This window comes from Haemaphysalis longicornis, unplaced genomic scaffold (genome assembly GCF_048455015.1).
Source record: "Haemaphysalis longicornis isolate Haplotype H1 unplaced genomic scaffold, Haemaphysalis longicornis Haplotype H1 scaffold_14, whole genome shotgun sequence".
NCBI lineage: Eukaryota > Metazoa > Arthropoda > Arachnida > Ixodida > Ixodidae > Haemaphysalis > Haemaphysalis longicornis.
The window spans coordinates 29,940,466-29,958,753 of NW_027526245.1; the positions used below are offsets into that span (position 1 = coordinate 29,940,466).

At 47.9% G+C, this 18,288-nt stretch overlaps 1 protein-coding gene across 1 annotated transcript in view; it reads right to left on the reverse strand.

Annotated features, from left to right (window-relative positions):
* Nucleotides 1-2,432: 2,432 nt before the first annotated feature.
* The window catches only part of LOC144164825 (neprilysin-1-like), a 67,263-nt gene continuing 51,407 nt past the window's right edge, over nucleotides 2,433-18,288 (reverse strand). The window contains exons 9-10 of the mRNA XM_077695086.1: nucleotides 3,916-4,002; nucleotides 2,433-2,567 (exon numbers count right to left, since the gene is read on the reverse strand). Coding sequence (XP_077551212.1) covers nucleotides 2,433-2,567; nucleotides 3,916-4,002 — 222 coding nt within the window. The remainder of the gene's footprint in view (nucleotides 2,568-3,915; nucleotides 4,003-18,288) is intronic.

Below are 18,288 nucleotides of genomic sequence, written 5' to 3' on the forward strand. Positions count from 1 at the left end.
CAGCTCAAGCTATACAGCCGCGGTGGTAGCAAGTGCGACAGAGCTCAAGAGGCAGATGGAGTGGCCGTCGCCCTGGCGATCGTAGACGGGGACTGCCCCACGGTGCTCAGTGACTCTCGACAAGCCATTAGAAATTACGCCAAAGGGGAGGTAACACACGCCGCCGCCCGCATCTTGGAGTGGGCCGACCTTAGGTTCAAGAAGCGCCTCGTCTGGTTTCCAGCACACGAGGGCAACGTGTCGGAAAAAAAGTAAAATGGAAACGAGTCCGCTCACGCTGCGGCGCGTGCACGATCTCTCCGCGCAGCCGGCAATGAGGCAGATGCCAAAAGACTGTGGTACAGCACGAATGACAGAATGGCCACCTACAACGAGATCACGAAGGCGTACCGACTGGCTCGAAGGAAGCTGCCTCCACCCAGCGAAAAGCTGGACAGAGCTCAGGCGGCAAGGCAACATTGCGACAACTGCAAACGGGGACTTTCCCGACACCGCTACTCCTGCACAAGATGCATCGCGAGACCTACCCCGACAGGAAGTGCAAGGTCTGCCGCAGGGAGACGGCGACTCTCACGCACGTGCTGTGGGACTGCAAGAAGCATGCCGAAGAAGCAAAAATAGGGACTCTGCCACGGCGACTTGAAGCGGCACTGTCGTCGTACGATCAAGACGACCAGCTCTGGGCCGTCCAGCAAGCCCGAGAGGCAGCGGCTCGACAGGATCGGGACGCTCCCTCGAAGGCGACCTAGGCCCGGTCGATGGGCGTGATGTGGGCCACGGCTCACGTCGCGTCAGTTTTACAGGCTAAATAAACGTTTCTTCCACTGTTTTGCTGACACAGCATTTAATCCTGTTCCTGCGGCTTCTGCATAGGAGGGCTTCCAGTGTAAAAAAGTGCTTGGACCTGGCCCTTATAATGTTGGTGCAGGGCCTGGAGGGCAAGCCTTGGTCTGCAGCCTTTCTGGGTACAAGGAAGGCAGGTCAATGCCTTTAAAAGTGGCACTTTTTGTGGTACACTCGATATTAGCAGCAGACAGACCGCGTCTGCTCGCGGACCACCCTGGTAGTATGACAACCAAATATGTAGCTGTGGCCTAATTATTGAGAGGAAGACTTACTAAAATTAACTCCCCATCTGTTTAAACGACATAAACGGTGGACGTGAAGCTTTCTAAAATCACGTCCAACACCAAATTAACTACCCAATACTGAGCACTTGATTCTTTTAGGGACGGTCTGCTGCACTGCAGTTATGCCCTCTAGAGCTTTACTGATGCAGGCAATCTGTGACCTTCTATAGCGTACAACCATTGTCGTTAGATGGAGATGTGCATTTTCTGTGTAATTTTGATTTAATGGAGTGAGCTCTCTGAATTAATGACCCGTGACCGTGAAATAATGGAGTGAGCTCTCTGACCCCTCCGTGGTACGTTATGAGGCCTGCGTATTATCCTACGGCCCCCTTCATCATCTTCTGGGCAGCATTGTTGATGACAAAGTTAAGTTATGCACAACATCAAATATTAGACAGCATGAATTTCTGGTTATTTAGAAGTGGAAAATATTTTGTGTCATCTTTCCGCTCACATAACACAACTGATGTGGAGTTCAAGACAGGCTCGACAAGAAATGAAAATGTTTCGGGTTCATAAAAGTAAAACGAGCTGTAGGGGAAACTAATACATGGTGGAACGGAGAGGACCTGTGGAATAACAATTTTTCCCAGGAGTTCTAGGGTCCTGTAATTTTCAAAAGTGCAATTGCAGCAGAACAGGACCAACTATTACATCAAAAAGTTTTTTTGTTTTCGCTGGCGATTACTTATTCAGATGCTGACTTTCTATCTGCCCTATTAGAAAGAAATGATATTCCGGCAATAAAATAAAGACGTAAATCATTCCGCCTGAAATTTATTTCTAATATAATTAATCAAAACCTCCCACTGCATTCGATCCCCATATTAGTCCCGTGTAAACGCGCCGTAGTCGTCCTTCACATGCTCACGTGTTAGCTCTATACTTCTCCGAAACAAATGTTTTCAAAATTCCATTTCTTCCGAGCCCAAGTTACCTTCGTTCATTTAAACTTTTTCAGTCGACTAGTTGTATTGACGGGCAAGTTTTATTTACCGACGCATTAATGGTTTGGAGTATCCTCTTTATTGCGCCGTTCCTTCGTATCTGCTTTGTTTTAGTATTATACTCTCCTCTGTTTTTTGCTTTCCGGGATTTTATTTTTCGTCAATCCGCCTTTTTTTAACCCCCCGACACAGTTCTTTGGTGTAATGGTAGGCCTGATGCGTGCCCTCTTTGCTCAGTATTGCCGTTAGTTCTCTTGCTTGCACCTAATGGCTGCCGTACTGTGTGAATAAATACACAAAACTAACAAATACAAAGTAAAACTCCCGCAAAATGCCTGCATAGGGACTGCGCTTACACGGGCTCCTCCTTGATGATCTGAGCCATGCGGCGCAGGTACTCCTGGTGCGTGACCACCACCTTGTCGTTGAGATCAAGGGTCATCTGCGTGTCTGTCAGGATGTTGTTCAGGAAGTTGGTCCAGTGCACCTGCAAGCAAAACATGATCCAGCTCGCATACCAGCCAATACCAGCGCACGTGCTTCGTTTTGTGAGCTTTGCGCACATATCACGTCGACAACGTGAGGTCCTGTTCTTAATTGTCGATTCTCTTTCAGCGGTTCCTTGTTCTGCTATTGAAATCAACAGAGCTGCAGGCAGCGAAAATGTGCACTGTGAAAAAAGTAGGCAAATGGGTGTGAAAGAGGTGGTTTGGACGGCTATTGTCACAGATTGACACGTTTCCCCACCACGAAACGCCGAGCGTAACCACGTGGTACTACGATTTGGAGTCTATGTCGTGTGCAACGATTGATTGCACAATCTTGAGTATTTGCTGAATGCAATCTTACCATGCCCCAGTTCACCTTTTACTTTTATGATGTACTCAATTGTACAACTACTACACTGAGGATTGCACGATGATGACATGATTCGCCTGTGGCTGTTTGAATTTCCCAGGAACCGTCCTTGTAATTAGGTTGCGGCACTTTTTCTGAAATGTATTTTTCTCCCAGCAAGTTGTGCATGGCGCACATAGTATTAGCTGCAAATCTGAAAGTTCCGAATGTAAGTCCCTCCTTGGTATCAGTCAGCCAATTTCTGTGTGGTCAGTGTTAAAAAACAAGCTAATTTTCGCATGCATCTGGTCTTATCGAGCCAAGCACCTTCTCTCGTGGTAACTCTATTTGATTAATATTAGACGGGACCACCGCAGCCGGTAATATAATATGCTTGGACGCCGCTGCGTCATTTAGAAAATTCTCTCCAAAAGCCGTGCCGGACTCCCCAACCGAAAAAAAACGCGGCCGTATTGCTTGTTCTTAATATTTAGGAAAGCGTGTTGTCAAAACCCCTGCACTTGATCAAACCGGTTGCGCTGCTGAGCACGATGTCGCGGGTTCGATTCCCGGCCGCGGCGGCCGCTTTTCTGATGGAGGCGAAAAGCAAAAACGCCCGTGTGTACGAGATTTCGGCGCACGTTAAAGATCCCCAGGTGGCCAAAATTAATCCGGAGCCCTCCACTACGGCGCGCCTCATCGCCTGCGTTGCGTCGGCGCGTTAAACCACACAATCAATTGATCAAACCGGGACCAAAGATTCGGTCCGAAAAATTCTTCAAATCCAAAAGAAAAATTCCGTGGTAATGAATAAAAAGGAGCAAATACAACCGGGGGAACCCTTTAAGAAAACAAAGACGTATATGCTGCAGCCAGATAAACATTCACCTCAGGGCGAACACTCAGCAGCTGATATTCATCATCAAGTGAAATGGCTCTTTCGTTTAATAGAGGCAAACTTAAAGCTCCAAAAACTATCAATTCAGAAAAGTACGCACCAGCGGTATCGCTGTTTCAAGCGACTCCAAGGTAATGGTGCGAAACTCCTTGCCGGGATTCGATGCTGCCGCAGCGTCAGTGACGGCCTGCAAGGAAACAAAAACAAACCTTAGCATGCAATGAAACATATCGGGGTAAGACTACCCATTTTAGTTGCAAACGCGCAAAAAAATGTGGGAAGTGAAAGCGCTTTGACGTGCTCTTCCTTGTGTAAAATTACACTACCACAGAAAAAAATTACGCGTGATGATGCCGTAAACACTCCTGTTTCCCGTAAGAGATGAGATATTAAACGTCAATACAGTTTTTTAAATAGCGTTCGGCTTTACAGAATGCAGTCGTTAAATGCAAACGTTTAAATTACGTTAATGGATATGTTATTCTTGAAGCATATATTCATCTGTGACCGTTTAAGCGTTTCTAAGAAAACATTGAGGATTTTTGGCACTAGTGGCGTAAAGAGCGAAACTGGCGGCGCCACCTTGGTTGGTCTCGGTTCCGCTAAGTTAATGCTTGGCTTGGAGAGCAGGCCACGTTTTCTGCCTGGTGTCTGCGTTAGCCCCACAAATAGCAATGAGCACTGGATCAATAAAATATTGAGAGATGGTGGAAAACGCTGCCTGTTTATTCGGATACTCGGACGAGGTAAGCCTTTAAAGTGTTTATCACGATTATGTATGGGTGATGATAATGCTGAGGCCTGATGACAGTGTGCTAATTATGAGAAACTGTCCGTAACGTATCGAAGGGCACATGGAGCGAGGTCAGAGTGTCTCATATAATTACCCTCCGCGGTCAGGAGCAGCCGCCTGGCCGCGACCTATTCTGCGGTCCTGCGGTTAAACGGCTTGAGACGAGATACGTGCACGATTTCAGTACCATGGCGGAGCTGATCTGATGACATTCTTCTGGCGCCACATGATAATTAACTGGTGATGTCTGTTCTGTGATTTTGTGTGAACCAACAAAACGGGGAACAATGTTTTCGCACAGACCGGGTACACGAACAGGGGTCCATAACAATGCTTCATCACCCGGCAGAAGCTGGACAGAGCGGTGTGCCACATCGTAGCGAGTTTGGCGTTCGTGTTGCTGACTTTCCTTTCTACATCGCACGAGTTGGCGGCAGTGGGCGAGCCGAGAAACGTACTGCTCCTGAGATGGCGCTTTAGAAGCTACAGGAGCATAGAACGGCCGAAGACTAGGAAGAATGGTGAATGGACACAGAATGAGGCTACCAGAGCGGATTCCACGTAAGCTTGAAACCCTTTACCACCGGTTGCGTCTCAACGCAGCGCTCACAAACTCTTACCACCATCGCCTCGGTCTAACTGCAAACCCCTATTGCGATAATTGTGGATTGCCCGAAACAGTAGAGCACGTCCTTCTAGAGGGTCCGGCATACATCCAAGAAAGAAATCACCTCGCAGAAAAGATTGAGTGCCTCAACAACGCATCTATATCTTTGAAAGGTCTCCTTGGACCCTGGCCCTCTCCATCGTCCCAGAGAAAAGTTTTGGTTGCTTTATTTGACTATTTACGCGGAATCGGCCTCGCAGACACAATTTAGAACTTTATGTGTGAGATCGTGTGGACTTTTAAGTCACCACGCAAAGCTTCGTGTTCACTTTTTCTTTTAATCTGTTCTTTTCCCCTCTTTCTTCTGCCCTACTTCTTTCAAGGCCTTTACTCCCTTCTCCCCATCCCCGCAGAGTAGCATGCAGGCGGGAACATGCAGGCAAACCTCTCTGCTTTTATCTAATAAAGAGCTCTCTCTCTCTCTCTCTCCAGTCGTCTTTTGCGTTGCAGTATTGTATGCGAAAGTCACAAAGGGCAGGATGATAGCATAGTTGTGATAATCAGGGCTGATGTACATGGAGGGCATGTTCACGATGGTTCGATGGAATCTCTGTTAAACCATTCGTCTGGGGATGGTACCTGCACGTTGTTTTGTGCACCGTGTTGGAGGCAAGCAGAAGCTCTTCGACTACCGAGAACAGAAAAGCCCTGCCGCGATCGCTGAGAAAGACGCGTGGCGCCCATGGCTCAAAATAATGTTGTGCAGTATGAAGTCACCGACTACAGCAGCTGTTGCAGAGCGAATGGGCACTGTTTCAGCTTATCGTATCAGATGGTCGACAGCCGTAACTATCCAACGATATCCAGATGGCGTTAGAGGTAGTGGTCCGAACAAATCGATGTTGAAGGTCCCGAAATGCGCCGACGGACAAGGAAGAGGTTGAAGTAGTCCGGAGGGAGGAGTAGTTGAACGCTTGCGGTGCTCGGAAGAGGCGCACGAGCTGACGTATTTGGCAACAGAAGTGGATAGGCCAGGCCAAACGTAGCGACTACCTATTCGCTCGTAAGGTTTTGCGAAGCCAAGGTGCCCAGCGGTAGCCGCATCGTGGTAGGCTTCGAGGATAGGGCGCCGGAGTGTGCGAGGCACAACGGGAACCCGTTTTCTGGCGTTTGGGTGGTAATTTTGCCGGTAAAGGGCGCCATGCAGTTGTTTGAACTTGCTGAGTTGACGATGCGCGTGGCTGTTTGGATGGGACAAGCGGCCGTCGAGATCGTTTATGATGGGACCGCAATATGCGTGTGCGCGATGCAGTGACACCTGACGTTCAGGAACGGTGGACGAGCACTACTGCGCATGCGCCAACTAGACATCAAAAAACAAAGAAAGCAACTTTTTTTTGCCGGATGTGACGTCATGGTTAAAAAAAATGGCAGCTGTTGCGCGGTCATTTCGCCGTGCTCTTCTCGTCGTGATTTTCGCCTGCCGTTGCAGCGGTGCATAGGTGTTTGGCTTACGATTGTGATGAAGGCGCTCTTGAAGAACTTCTGGAGAGCACTTACGGTGATGTGCAGCGTGTGATCGGGACGCTGAGTGTGTGCGACTGCCTAATTTTCGCGTAGTATGTTGCGACGGTGACCACGGGCGCCCTGCATCAGTTCTGCCGCCTCAATTTACGACAGTGATGAGTGCGTTCCCGACGAACTTCTGCGGTGTGTTTTATTAGAGCGCCGTGTTGAGGCCGCTGGGCGTTTCGCCGCCGTCATGCCGTGGCGAGAGGCAGCAACGCCGGTCAGACGAGGGCACTGGGACGGCGCATGACCACTCCCATCGTAACCAAGCTAGCCACTGCAAACGTAGACCGCAGGGCTGTGTTTTTGTCCCAGTATAACGGAGTTAACCTGTGCGAAGGTATAATGTTCGGAGTCGTGAGGCAGGCAGGCAATGTTCACCATTGCGAAGGTGTAGTAACTACCATGCTGAATAATCTGTCTGCTAATCACTTCGTTGCAGCCCGGTGTGAGGTAGGGCTGCGCACAGGACAAAGGTTTTTTTGTTGTTACCAGCTGTAGGAACCAAGCCTTAATAATATACATCCAGGCCTCAGGTAGTGAATGAGAAAATATTAACTAGTTGCACTTAGCCCTGGTGCAAAGCATTTTTTTTTTCGTGGGCCCTCTCAAGTTACCGTTTTGAAAATTATCCCTTCTGAGACCCGTTCAAGCTGGTATAATGCCATGCATTTAACACACGCTGAACAGTTCACCCAATATGTCCTTGATGTGTGCTGTCACATGCCGAAGAACGATATTGTATTTCAGTTGGTGCTTTTAGGAACAGATCTTATGATGTGCAATGCTTTCAAGTTCATTTCTTCTGTGTTTAGCGTGACTGAGGACTTGTCTGCAGCAATCTTACCGCAAATAAGTTATTGCTTGTCAAACAGCATAAAAGTACCACTACAACTTAAAACTGAAATTAGTCAGGGATAAGGTTTTGCTTGTCAGATTTCTCTCTCCAGCAGTGATGACAATGGCAGCAGAGCAGTGGCGTTGCTGGGTATAAACTTGCACCCGGGGCCCAGAAAATTTGTCACCCCCTCACATATACAAAACAATTAATAATAAAACTAGTGTTATTGTTATTATTGGTAATATTAATTTCTTCTATTGTGACCATATGAAGGCTGGTTCACACTTGCGACTGGACCTATCAAAAGCAATTTCTGTCACTCTTGTCGCTCGGCATTGCTCTCATCGCGCGACAAGAGCGATTGGTCTCGACAAATTTTGTGTCTTTCATTTGGATACCAATGTAAAAAAAACTTTTTACAGATACTGAATGCGTGGGCTTCGAAACGTCAATGCAAGCATGCATAATATGCGACATGCAATGCGAATTGAAGCCACAGGATAATTGATGTGTAGTTATTTATAAAGAACTGGCAATATATCAGAAAAGTAAGCAGCAACATAAGAAGCCGTGTGTTATTTAGGCAATAATAGCTACACGAGCTTGGGTTAGAGAACCCCAAATGACGACTCTGGTGCAGACCTTGATACACAACACCGACCTTTTCAGTGAATTAGGCATCGATAAAAATCCTAACAGTAAGAAGCATCATGGTGTGTCACTCGTGAGCACGAAAACACCGTTAGGAGCCGAGAAAGGAGTGGCCAAGAGCTACTTGCGGCAGCACAGGGTGCAAGGTGCCAAACCAAAGTGGGGTAGGGGAAAGTGAAAGCTGATACACGGCAGTGTGAGAGTACCACATCTTACAGTCGATACCAAGCGAATGGATGCCTGCAAGAGCAATGGAGGTGTGAGAGAGTCTCGGGCCTCGTCGGAAAACGACACTATAAGGTGGTCGCCAGAGGCGTTCGGAAAGCTTCACAGCCCACTGTGCCGACTAAATCATGCAGACGTCACGTGGGCCTGGAGGAGGGTGGCCAGCAATGATAGGGCTGTTTAAAGGCAACTCATGCAAGACAAATAGTCGCTTCATTCACATCAATTTTCCTGTGTCTAGGAACACACCTTGAACAAATTACGCTTGAAGGACCACAGGCGGAGCCTGGTGAAAGAAGGTTGGGGGAGAAATAGAAGTTGTCCCAGCAAATTAACAGCCGGGCTTTAAAAAAAGCTATTTCCAAGTATTGTGCAGGAAAAGTGGTATGAAATGTGAAAGAAACGGCCGCCCCAGAAATTCGGAAAAACCGCCTGCCCGTTTGTCACTGCAGGCAGCCTCTGCGGCAACATGCAACTGCATGCTAGAAATTTCTCTAAGTGAGAATTTCAGTACGTTTGAAATAGATACATTGTCGGGTCTCTTTATTTCTATGGTTATGTGATTACTGATAATGGAAGCAGATAGAAAGGGAACATTTAGCGGGGAAAGAGACGACTGGCCGTACATGAGTTGTCTAAGCGGCCAGTGCACGGCTAGTCGTGTGGATGTTTGTCTGCGACGATGTTGTTGTTTCCTTTGCAAATAAGTTAATTGACATTGGTGTCTTGGGAAAATGAACACAGTATAAAGTATAAAATGTGAGGTTCGGGCTTACCAGTGAAACAGCCAATGGAGGAAATCTGAATGGAAGGAGGTTACGAAGCGATAAAGAAAGAACTCTTGGGTAAAATATCAGATTTGTACAGGCCCGAGTGTATTGACGCCACACGCTGGCTCACAACCGTTCGGTCGTGCCCATCCCGATATGTTGGTGACAACGATTTCATTGACGTCGTTGTACAGTCGACTAGGTCAAGACAGATCCTAGATGAAGCAACCTTTCCCCAGTAGCTGAGGAAATAATATCGCCCTCTCCAACCAAAAGTAATAACCAAGAACAAGACGTTTGGGACCCATCTCGATTCCCTCTTCCTTCAGGGGTGACTGGGGTCGCGTTGTAGTGCCGGTCACTCACAAAGCGCCTTGCTGTGGAGCGCGGTGCCCGCGTGTACACAAGTGGTGAGGGTTCGGAGGGAAGGATTTATGTTATTTGCATCCTTTCCTCCAGTTGGTCACGCTTCTGGAGCGTTTCACCGAAGTCTCTTTTGCGTTCTGATGTTTTGCAGTACTGGGTGACGGTTTTGCAGCCGGACGTCGTCGTTGTGCTGCCCGAGTCGTTCCAGTAGATTTTTCCTCTCCCCAATGCATGGGGAGGGGCACTCAGCTCAAAAATCTTGTATAAAACACCGGGCGTTCTGTCCTTTGTCGCACAGTCTTCAACATTTTTTTTCTAGTAATGTTCACAAAGCACTCAGCAGAACGCTTTCACTAACACAGAAACTGCCCCTCACTCCCGCCTCAATTATCGTGGGGTCTCCCGACCATATTCCGGGATGGGAGTACTCAGCGGATCGATTGCCTAATGATAGAAAGTGGGTGACGTACCTGGTGTTTATCTTTTTGTTATGCACTTAATTTCGTTGTCCTGTTCTTTTTTTTCTCACCCTCCACCTCGAAAGATGAACCTACCAAAGCAAAATATTTAGGTCATCAGCTTCAAATATTTCTTCACTTAGAACTCCTTGGGACAGCCACACGAAAACCATTATAAAATGGAAAGAAGAGGAACACAAGGCTATCCGCTTTATTTATATGCGCAATGCAGGTACTCATTTATATTGCTCTTAACTTACAGGAGAATGAAAAAAAAAACAGATTTACCTGATTAAAAGTTAGGTAAATAAAATAAATGCCTACATAACTGTTTTATTTTTTGCATAATTTGTTCGGCAAGCTACTCGTCTGTTGTTGTTCTAGTTTAATTACACGGGTCCGCATGGGATACGCCCCTTCCATATAATGCCATCTTTGTACAATCGCCATGTGCTGGCTGCTTCGCTGGGCACGATGAAGGAAAGTCAACGACATAAAAAATATGAGCTATCAACACCCGATATCAGATCCTTCGCGATTGCTTGGATTGCAAATTGGTTGGTTAGTGCAAGCACTGAAAGAATCTGGTGCAACCAAGGGGAAATCGCGACAACCCATTTGTCTCGTCTAGTGTTGGACACCTGAGCTCCCACCCCTCCCCCCAACACAGGCTTAATTTGTACTGTTAGCTCCTCCGCACCAACCTTCATTGCATGTTTCACACTTACTTTCATTTCGTTTTAATTCTCAGTCCCCACTTCCTCAAGATTCCCCATATATATATATTTTTTTTTTCAGGTCATTTTCACCTTGGTTTCCTTCTGAAAATATGACAACCGGACCGGGGTACACGGTCTCCGGCGCGTCACCACGAATACTCCAGAAAATGCTAAACATTCACCATGAGCCCGTACACATCTCATGTGCGTAATAAAAGCCACATAGAAAACCGGACACATGACCAAAGTCTCGTAGGCTTGGATACCTCCCCCTTCACTCCCCTCCCCCCCCCCCCCCGTCGCCCCAACAGTGGTCCTGGACGTGATGAAGGGGCTTTGCTAGCCCCCTGTCATCCCATTGAAAAGCAAGCTCACTCGCTACACCCCTCCGAGCGTTGCAGTCGTATAACGACGCACCCCCTCTCCAGGAATCATTCCTTGTTCGCCTCCACTCCCCCTGCAGCCAATTAACTCCTCAAGCTGCACCCATCCTCGACTACCGCGACATTCCTGGATGTCAAAATTCTCCTCGCTTTCTTCCATTGTACCGGGAAACAAATTTGAATAGACTGGTGGGGACGTAAATTGAACAGGCCAAAGCTGTGGTCTCGTTACAGTTGTCTTCCAGTTTTTGACGTCAGCATTACACATTGTAGGAGCACAAGTGGCACCCCCCCCCCCCTTTTACCGAGGGGCTGGTAACCGGGGCCCAGGGACCCCCGGCCCACCCTTAGCGACGCCACTGCAGCTAAGTGTTTTTTGTCGCTACAAACGACAACTTACCTTTTGTATATATATTTAGAGGTGTGTGATTATCAGCTTTGCATCTGTGAATTGAATACAAGAAGTTAAACTTGGCTGTGAATTGAATAAAATATTTTTGGATACGAATAGTAAAAGGTGGCTGTGAATTGAATATTTTCAAACCACACTGTCTTTGTTTTGGTGTTTCTAGAGTGTATAAAACATAACTACACCAAACAAGACAGCTTAGGTAGTCACAACTAGACACATCTCTGTTCAGGTACTTGTGTTTGACATACAAAACATTTAATGTAACAGAAAATAAAACATAGACATGCAAACCAGTGCAACAAGAATTTTGCATATTTTATGCCATGGAGAAATATGGGTTCCTCAAATTACTGTGAACACACTAAGCATATTAAGTATATTTAATATGTATGATAGGCAGCAGTCCCCCGCCCTGCACCCACCCTCCTCAATGATTGAAAGGTGGCTGGGCATGCTAGTTACCGGTGGGACCTCACCAACAAGCCAACAATAACGTTTTATTTCTCACTCCTGCTATTATATTTATAGGAAACCTATTTTAGATTTTAAATTCCGCTCTCGTAGTGTTGCACTTGACCTAACATACACCACAGTTAGTGAACACTTGTTTGGTGCAAGGCATCTACATTGGGCTTTTGGCACGGCTTCGGTGTCATGCAGAAAAACCAACCCGCAAGGTCGTACCATGTAGTAAAGCTTGAAAGTTTGCACGTCTTCAGATAGAGCAAACATTCGTTCCTCTACTATTTGTAAATTTCAAATATTTGAAACAGAGCTGCAAATCGAATATCAAAAAGTACTCGCACAGTATTCTAAGTTGCGAATGTTCACTCACCTTCAAATATACTGCCTGGTCACTTCAGTATAAGTGTATAACAAGTTTGTACAAATAATTCCATGAATGAAAGTTAAAAATGCCATAAGGTGTTCCTCATGCAAGTTTGACACATTTATTTGAAATCACTGATAAGCATTGGGTGCAGTTGATTGGATGGTTCCTGTCTTCCCTGTACTATCTCCTACATCCCCTCAAACTCAACGAGCATGGTTTCATTTCTCATACTCCCTTCTTTAGACACTGCTATGCTTTCCTTTCTTTCTCCACCGGATTCGACCTCCCTCGAAGAATACGCCATTGCCCTTGCAATAGAGCACGCTACTCTTAATGTTCCTGCCACCACGCCAGTATATATTTTCTCCGACTGTCAGTCAGCCCTTCGTAATTTCGCTGACCATGAGACCCACCCACACACCACTGATTTTGTCACTCCGATACTTGCATCGAATCCTCGGCCACGCTTCACACTGGTTTGGGTTCCTGGCCACGCTGGCATGTGCGGAAACGCCTTAGCAGACGCGCTCACCCGAGTACCTTTCCCGGGTTTGCCCATGTCCTGGCCAACCTTGTACCACCCACCGACGGTTCGTACTCAACACCGCGCTTCCCGCCATTACCAATTACACGCCCAACGCCTATCACGCACCCTGTACCCACCCCCCAGTTCCCGTCTAACTCGTGAGGCTGCGTGCCTCATTCGGCAGGCTCAAACCTCTTCACTCCCCTCCCATCACATTCTTCACCACATCTATCGGCGCCCTGGCCATCCTTCCTACCCCAGGTGTTCTTCCTACCCATCCATCCCTCATTCCTATTGGGACTGCACCCCGCCATCTCTTGCCCCATCCCTCACCTCCTGGGAGCTCTGGCTGTCTTCCCCGCCGACAGTGAACATCCAGGCTGCCCAGGAAGCTCTCTACAAACACGTGCATTGGATCCGCACGGGCATTCAGGAGTACTACGTGGATCCGGTGAATTGAACTTTCAAATTAGAACCTGGACTTAGAAATAAAAGTTTGTTCTCTCTCTCCTTCGATTGATTGTAGGGTTTAACGCGCCGACGCAACGCAGGCGATGAGGCGCGCCGTAGTGGAGGGCTCCGGATTAATTTCTCTCTCTCCTTCCTTCCTTCCTTTACAGGGTGGGCATTCATAGGGGCATGTGTTGGGTAATATGTTGTGTTGTAGTATGTGTGGGTTTGTAGGCATCTGTACAACGGCTTTGGACTTAGAGGTCGGTGAGGGAATCTGGCGGATCTTTTCTGCTTTCTACGAATCCGTGGCTAGTAAATTTGAGGGCAGCAGTGCGTGCCGCCTCATTCCCTTGTAGTTTAATAAGGCGTGATGTCCAGATGAGGTAGATGATCACTAGCTTTTGTATGCGTCGTAGTGTATTTGAGATGTGATGCATCCTTCTTGATAAAGGGACATGCTTACTGGGAAGCACGGTGGAATCTGTCATGGCTATGCTTGCATCTGTTTTTTGCAAAGTTGTGGAAGTGGTGAGTGTGGCGGGCATCAAGGGTTTCTTATGAGTGATTAATGGCAGACGTCCCAGGGTTTTGTGCTTAAATATGCATCAGAACAGTGAACTGAATGAAGGTGGCTACGCAGGCTAGTTGAGACTTCGTGGAAATTTTGGTCAAATGTCAGGCATGACTCAAGGAAAGGATAGAGACAGGAATGAGCTTCATTTCCCTCTGAGAGTGATTACAAAGTAAACAAAACCCTCATGTGACACTGCTTTAACACCACATGTAAAAAGTAATTACAGCTGCTGCACACTTCACACTAATTATTCAGTAATCTATAGTGCATCTGTCTCCCATCTTTATCACATAGGCCTCAAAGATTTCTCGTTCCTGTTTTGTGCCATACAACTTCAGCACTCTCGTTGTATCAAATTCTGGCATGCAGCCACCTGGTGTGCATTGGGTCTTGGAGTGGAGCACAAAATCGGTTTCTGTTCCAGTCGTAAGCAATGCGGGATGCTCCCACCACCGCCTGTTAGGGCAGTGCCTTGTCTGCCCTATGTACCATCAAGATACATTGAAATACGAACAACAAAGCATGTGACTTTCAGTACATGCTGTGCATCATGGTGAAAGGGCTGTGTAGTCACAGTACGAACAAGTTACAAGAATTGGTGCCCAACGTTTCTGTGTAAATAGCATTTGAGAATGTTAATTTGGCCCACTGCCGTATGTCGTGCGGGGCCCGCTACGGTTATCAAACTTTGTGACTGTGTAGGATCAAGCAGAATACGACGAAGGCTGATAGCAGAAGCACAAACGGGCACCAAATATGGTGGGGGGCGAAATAATTATTTTCACAGACCGAACGGTGCCCTCTCGACACCCACGTGCAAGTTGGTCGAACTGGAAGTACATAATACCTTAGATAAACTGCACGAAGCTTACCATCAGCCCCAAACCTCCCGCCTCAACCACCTACCAGACGAAACACCCTTGAACTCCTCGTATATCCAGCGCCCTAAGAACAGTTACAAAGTGTGCCCCTCCACATCCGTCAACGCATTTGTACAGCTCCCATACCGCGACATACGCATTCATACGCTCGTCAGGAAAGCAACCCTCTGGAGACCAACGAAACTAACGTGGATAATTACAAACTTTTCATTTCTGCGCGCCAAAAGTCCTGTGCAATGTTTTAGCGAGAATATGCAGCAGCATTATGACCTCCTGAATATATTGTCCCGGAGCTTATGACAGCACGCAGCGATTACAAGACACGGGGTTCGACGAACCAAAGCGACGCGTAGGAATCATCTTTGTAGGTCGCAATAGTCTTGATATTTCTTAGACAATGACCGTGTGGTGAGCGACAAGAGTTTCGTGCGAACGATCGTTCGCGGCTGGCCATAATAGCACCGCCGTTTGAAGTTGAAGGCATACGCGCACTCGCACGTCGGAGACGAAACGCCCAGCGGCCTCAACACGGTGCTCTAATGAAATGCAGCGCAGAAGCTTGTCGCGAGCGCACTCATCACTCTCGCAAATCGAGGCGGAAGAACTGATGCAGGTCGCCCCAACGTTGGGGCGCCCGTGGTCACCGTCGCAACGTACTACGCGAAGATTAGGCAGTCGCACACACTCAACGTCCCGATCACACGCTGTACACCACCGTGAGTGTTCTCCAGAAGTTCTTCAAGAGTGCCTTCACACACAAACCTATGCGCCGCTGCAACGGCAGACAAAAATCACGGCGAGAAGATCGCAACGAGGTAACCGTACAACAGCTGCCATTTTTTAAAACTATGACGTCACGTCCGGCAAAAAAAAAGTCGCTTTCTTTGTTTTTTTATGTCTAGTTGGCGCATGCGCAGTAGGGCTCGTCCACCGTTCCTGAACGTCAGGTTGCAGTGACGGCGAATCGACGCGTCCCTCAAGGCTCGAGGATGTAACGGGTGCCATACAAAGTGTGCTATCGGCATATTCCCGCGCAATGGGAGACGTAGAGGACGATGGGTACCGAGCGTTCGGTGTCCACCGTTCAGTCTGACGTGTCAGGCGATAATTAGGCAGTTGATTAAACCCTTTCACTGACATTTGACTTTTATTTCGGCGTTAGTTCTTCTTTGCATCGTCAAAACTGCACCACTCCTCGCAACGATTGCGACATGTGAGCCACCCCGCGACGCGTTTCCAAAGCCGTGCTTCAACGAGTTGCATCGCGCCGCCGACAGGCGGCGACACGAGTCCAGCCCGAGCGCGGCGAAACAAAGCTAGGTAAAACTGCAGTACCGGCGCGCGCAATGACGTCTTCGCCTGGCGAGGTATTTTTGCGCGGGAGGTTTTCTTGCTGATTATTAGGCGCATTCGCCAACCCAACCAACAGCTTAAACAACATCGTTGTTAATAATTTCTGGCCACGCAAGAATTACACTTCAGTTGTGTCTGTCGTGCGCTAATCTGCACGATGTCTACTATTAACGCCCCGAATTTAAACGCTGCGCCGAAGCATTGAGTCCTTAAAGGTATTTATTTCTGAGAAAAAAAGCCGATTCTTTTACCGATACCGCTAAAACCGCGAAATGGATAGTGTCCCAAAGTGATATTAGAGTATTCCCGTTCTAGTCATTGAGCACAGCTGGTCTCTACACGGAGCCTTTTTTTATGTATGACGTGCTTAGCTTTTGCGGCAGGTATTAAGAACGCGTCGGTGCTCGGCAAACATTACGTTCGCTCTTAACTCAATGTCACCGTCTCTTTTCCAAAGCTTTGCTCATGCACAAGGCTATGAAACCATGCTTGATCACTCATGTAAGAATCTTTAGCACTAGTACATCATTGCAGGAGGCGAGAAAGGAACAGCGGCACTGCATCCGGTTCACGTAGGTGTAATGAGCGCGGGAGGGCTTAGTACATATCCCTGCAGATACCACGGCAACTGGTAAGGGCAGTTAACAGAAGCAATGGTATTTGATGTTATTTATTGAAGGGAACACTTAGGCTCACACAAGGTTTGTAGAGTAAACGAAAGAATTAAAAAAGGATCGGACGACGTGGCTTTTTCGTTATAGGTTTTCATAAAAATAAGTGCAGACATGCTTGGATTGGCGGGCCTGCCTCTTTCCTTTGGTTATTCCACTGAAAGCTGGTAAGTCCTGGAATGCGTTATTCTTCGACCGATCGCGACTCCGATCTCTTCCACCGAAGTGCAGCTTCAGTGCATACGCGCGCAGGCACTGAAAGACAGCGAACGGCTAGAACAGACGCGGCTAACCAGAGATAGCGAAACTGCACTTGAACCCATGCAAAGGTGTCCATCCAGCGCGTACATTTCCTTCCACTCAGCAGTGATGTCATAGTCATTCGACTCACTACAGGTGAGAAGCTTGATGGGGAGTCTCCACCGGGCTGGTAATCAATGCAGGGAACGAGTGACCCCCGGCGAATGGCAAATGAACGTAGAGACTACTACAGCCTCAATGACCGGCTTTTCCTCTATGGTGACCAGCACCAACGACAGCGCCACTTTTCCTACGTATGATACTCGCCCTAGATTTGCATTGTCCGTTCGTTTTTTTTTTGTCCATGCAACTAACCCCCTTGCCGTTGGTAACATTGCCCTTTGCGTCGAAGTGTGTAAAGGAACTCGGCCGTTTATTCTATGTACGCCCCTTGTCCAAAACTAAAGGAAGGGTCTGTCGCAGCTCGGTTATGGGTTCTTGATTACTTTGCCATGCTTCCCAATGCACCACCGCGCCAGCCACCTGGTGTCGTACGCACCGCGATCACCTTCGTCCCTGCGCCGTTGCTGCTCCTGAATTCTAACTTCCTCCCTAGTTTTTATCCCCTCTTCCTCCCCCTTTTATCCCCTCTTCGCGCGCGCTGCGGTCGCTAACATCTGTGGCGTGATCGTGACGTCAGCATCACGCGTTCGCGTGGTGGCGATTTCGGCGCTATAACACTCTCTCGCGAGGGGCATTGGATTGGATTCGATTGGCTTGGCTTGGATTGGCTTGGATTTGGATTGGATTGGATGAAAGTGGATTGTGTTGGATTGTGTTGCGTCATAGCCGCGCCACGTTGCGTCATAGCCGCTCCACGTTGCGTCATAGCCGCGGCAGGGGGTTCACGGCACGTTTCACCATCGACTTCATCGACAATGTCTACGCTGGAAGACAGCAATTACAACAACAACAACCAATACGTAATCCATACGACTTGCAGGCGCGCCCCCCCGCAGAAATGCTCTGCATTTGATCGTGCACCTCGCGAGGGGGATGTTTTTTTTTATTTTGGGCCGCAGCGTTCATTGCTCCACGAACTAGTTCACAGAACGCGCGCAGGCTGGCACTGGCGCGCTAGCGAGTTCT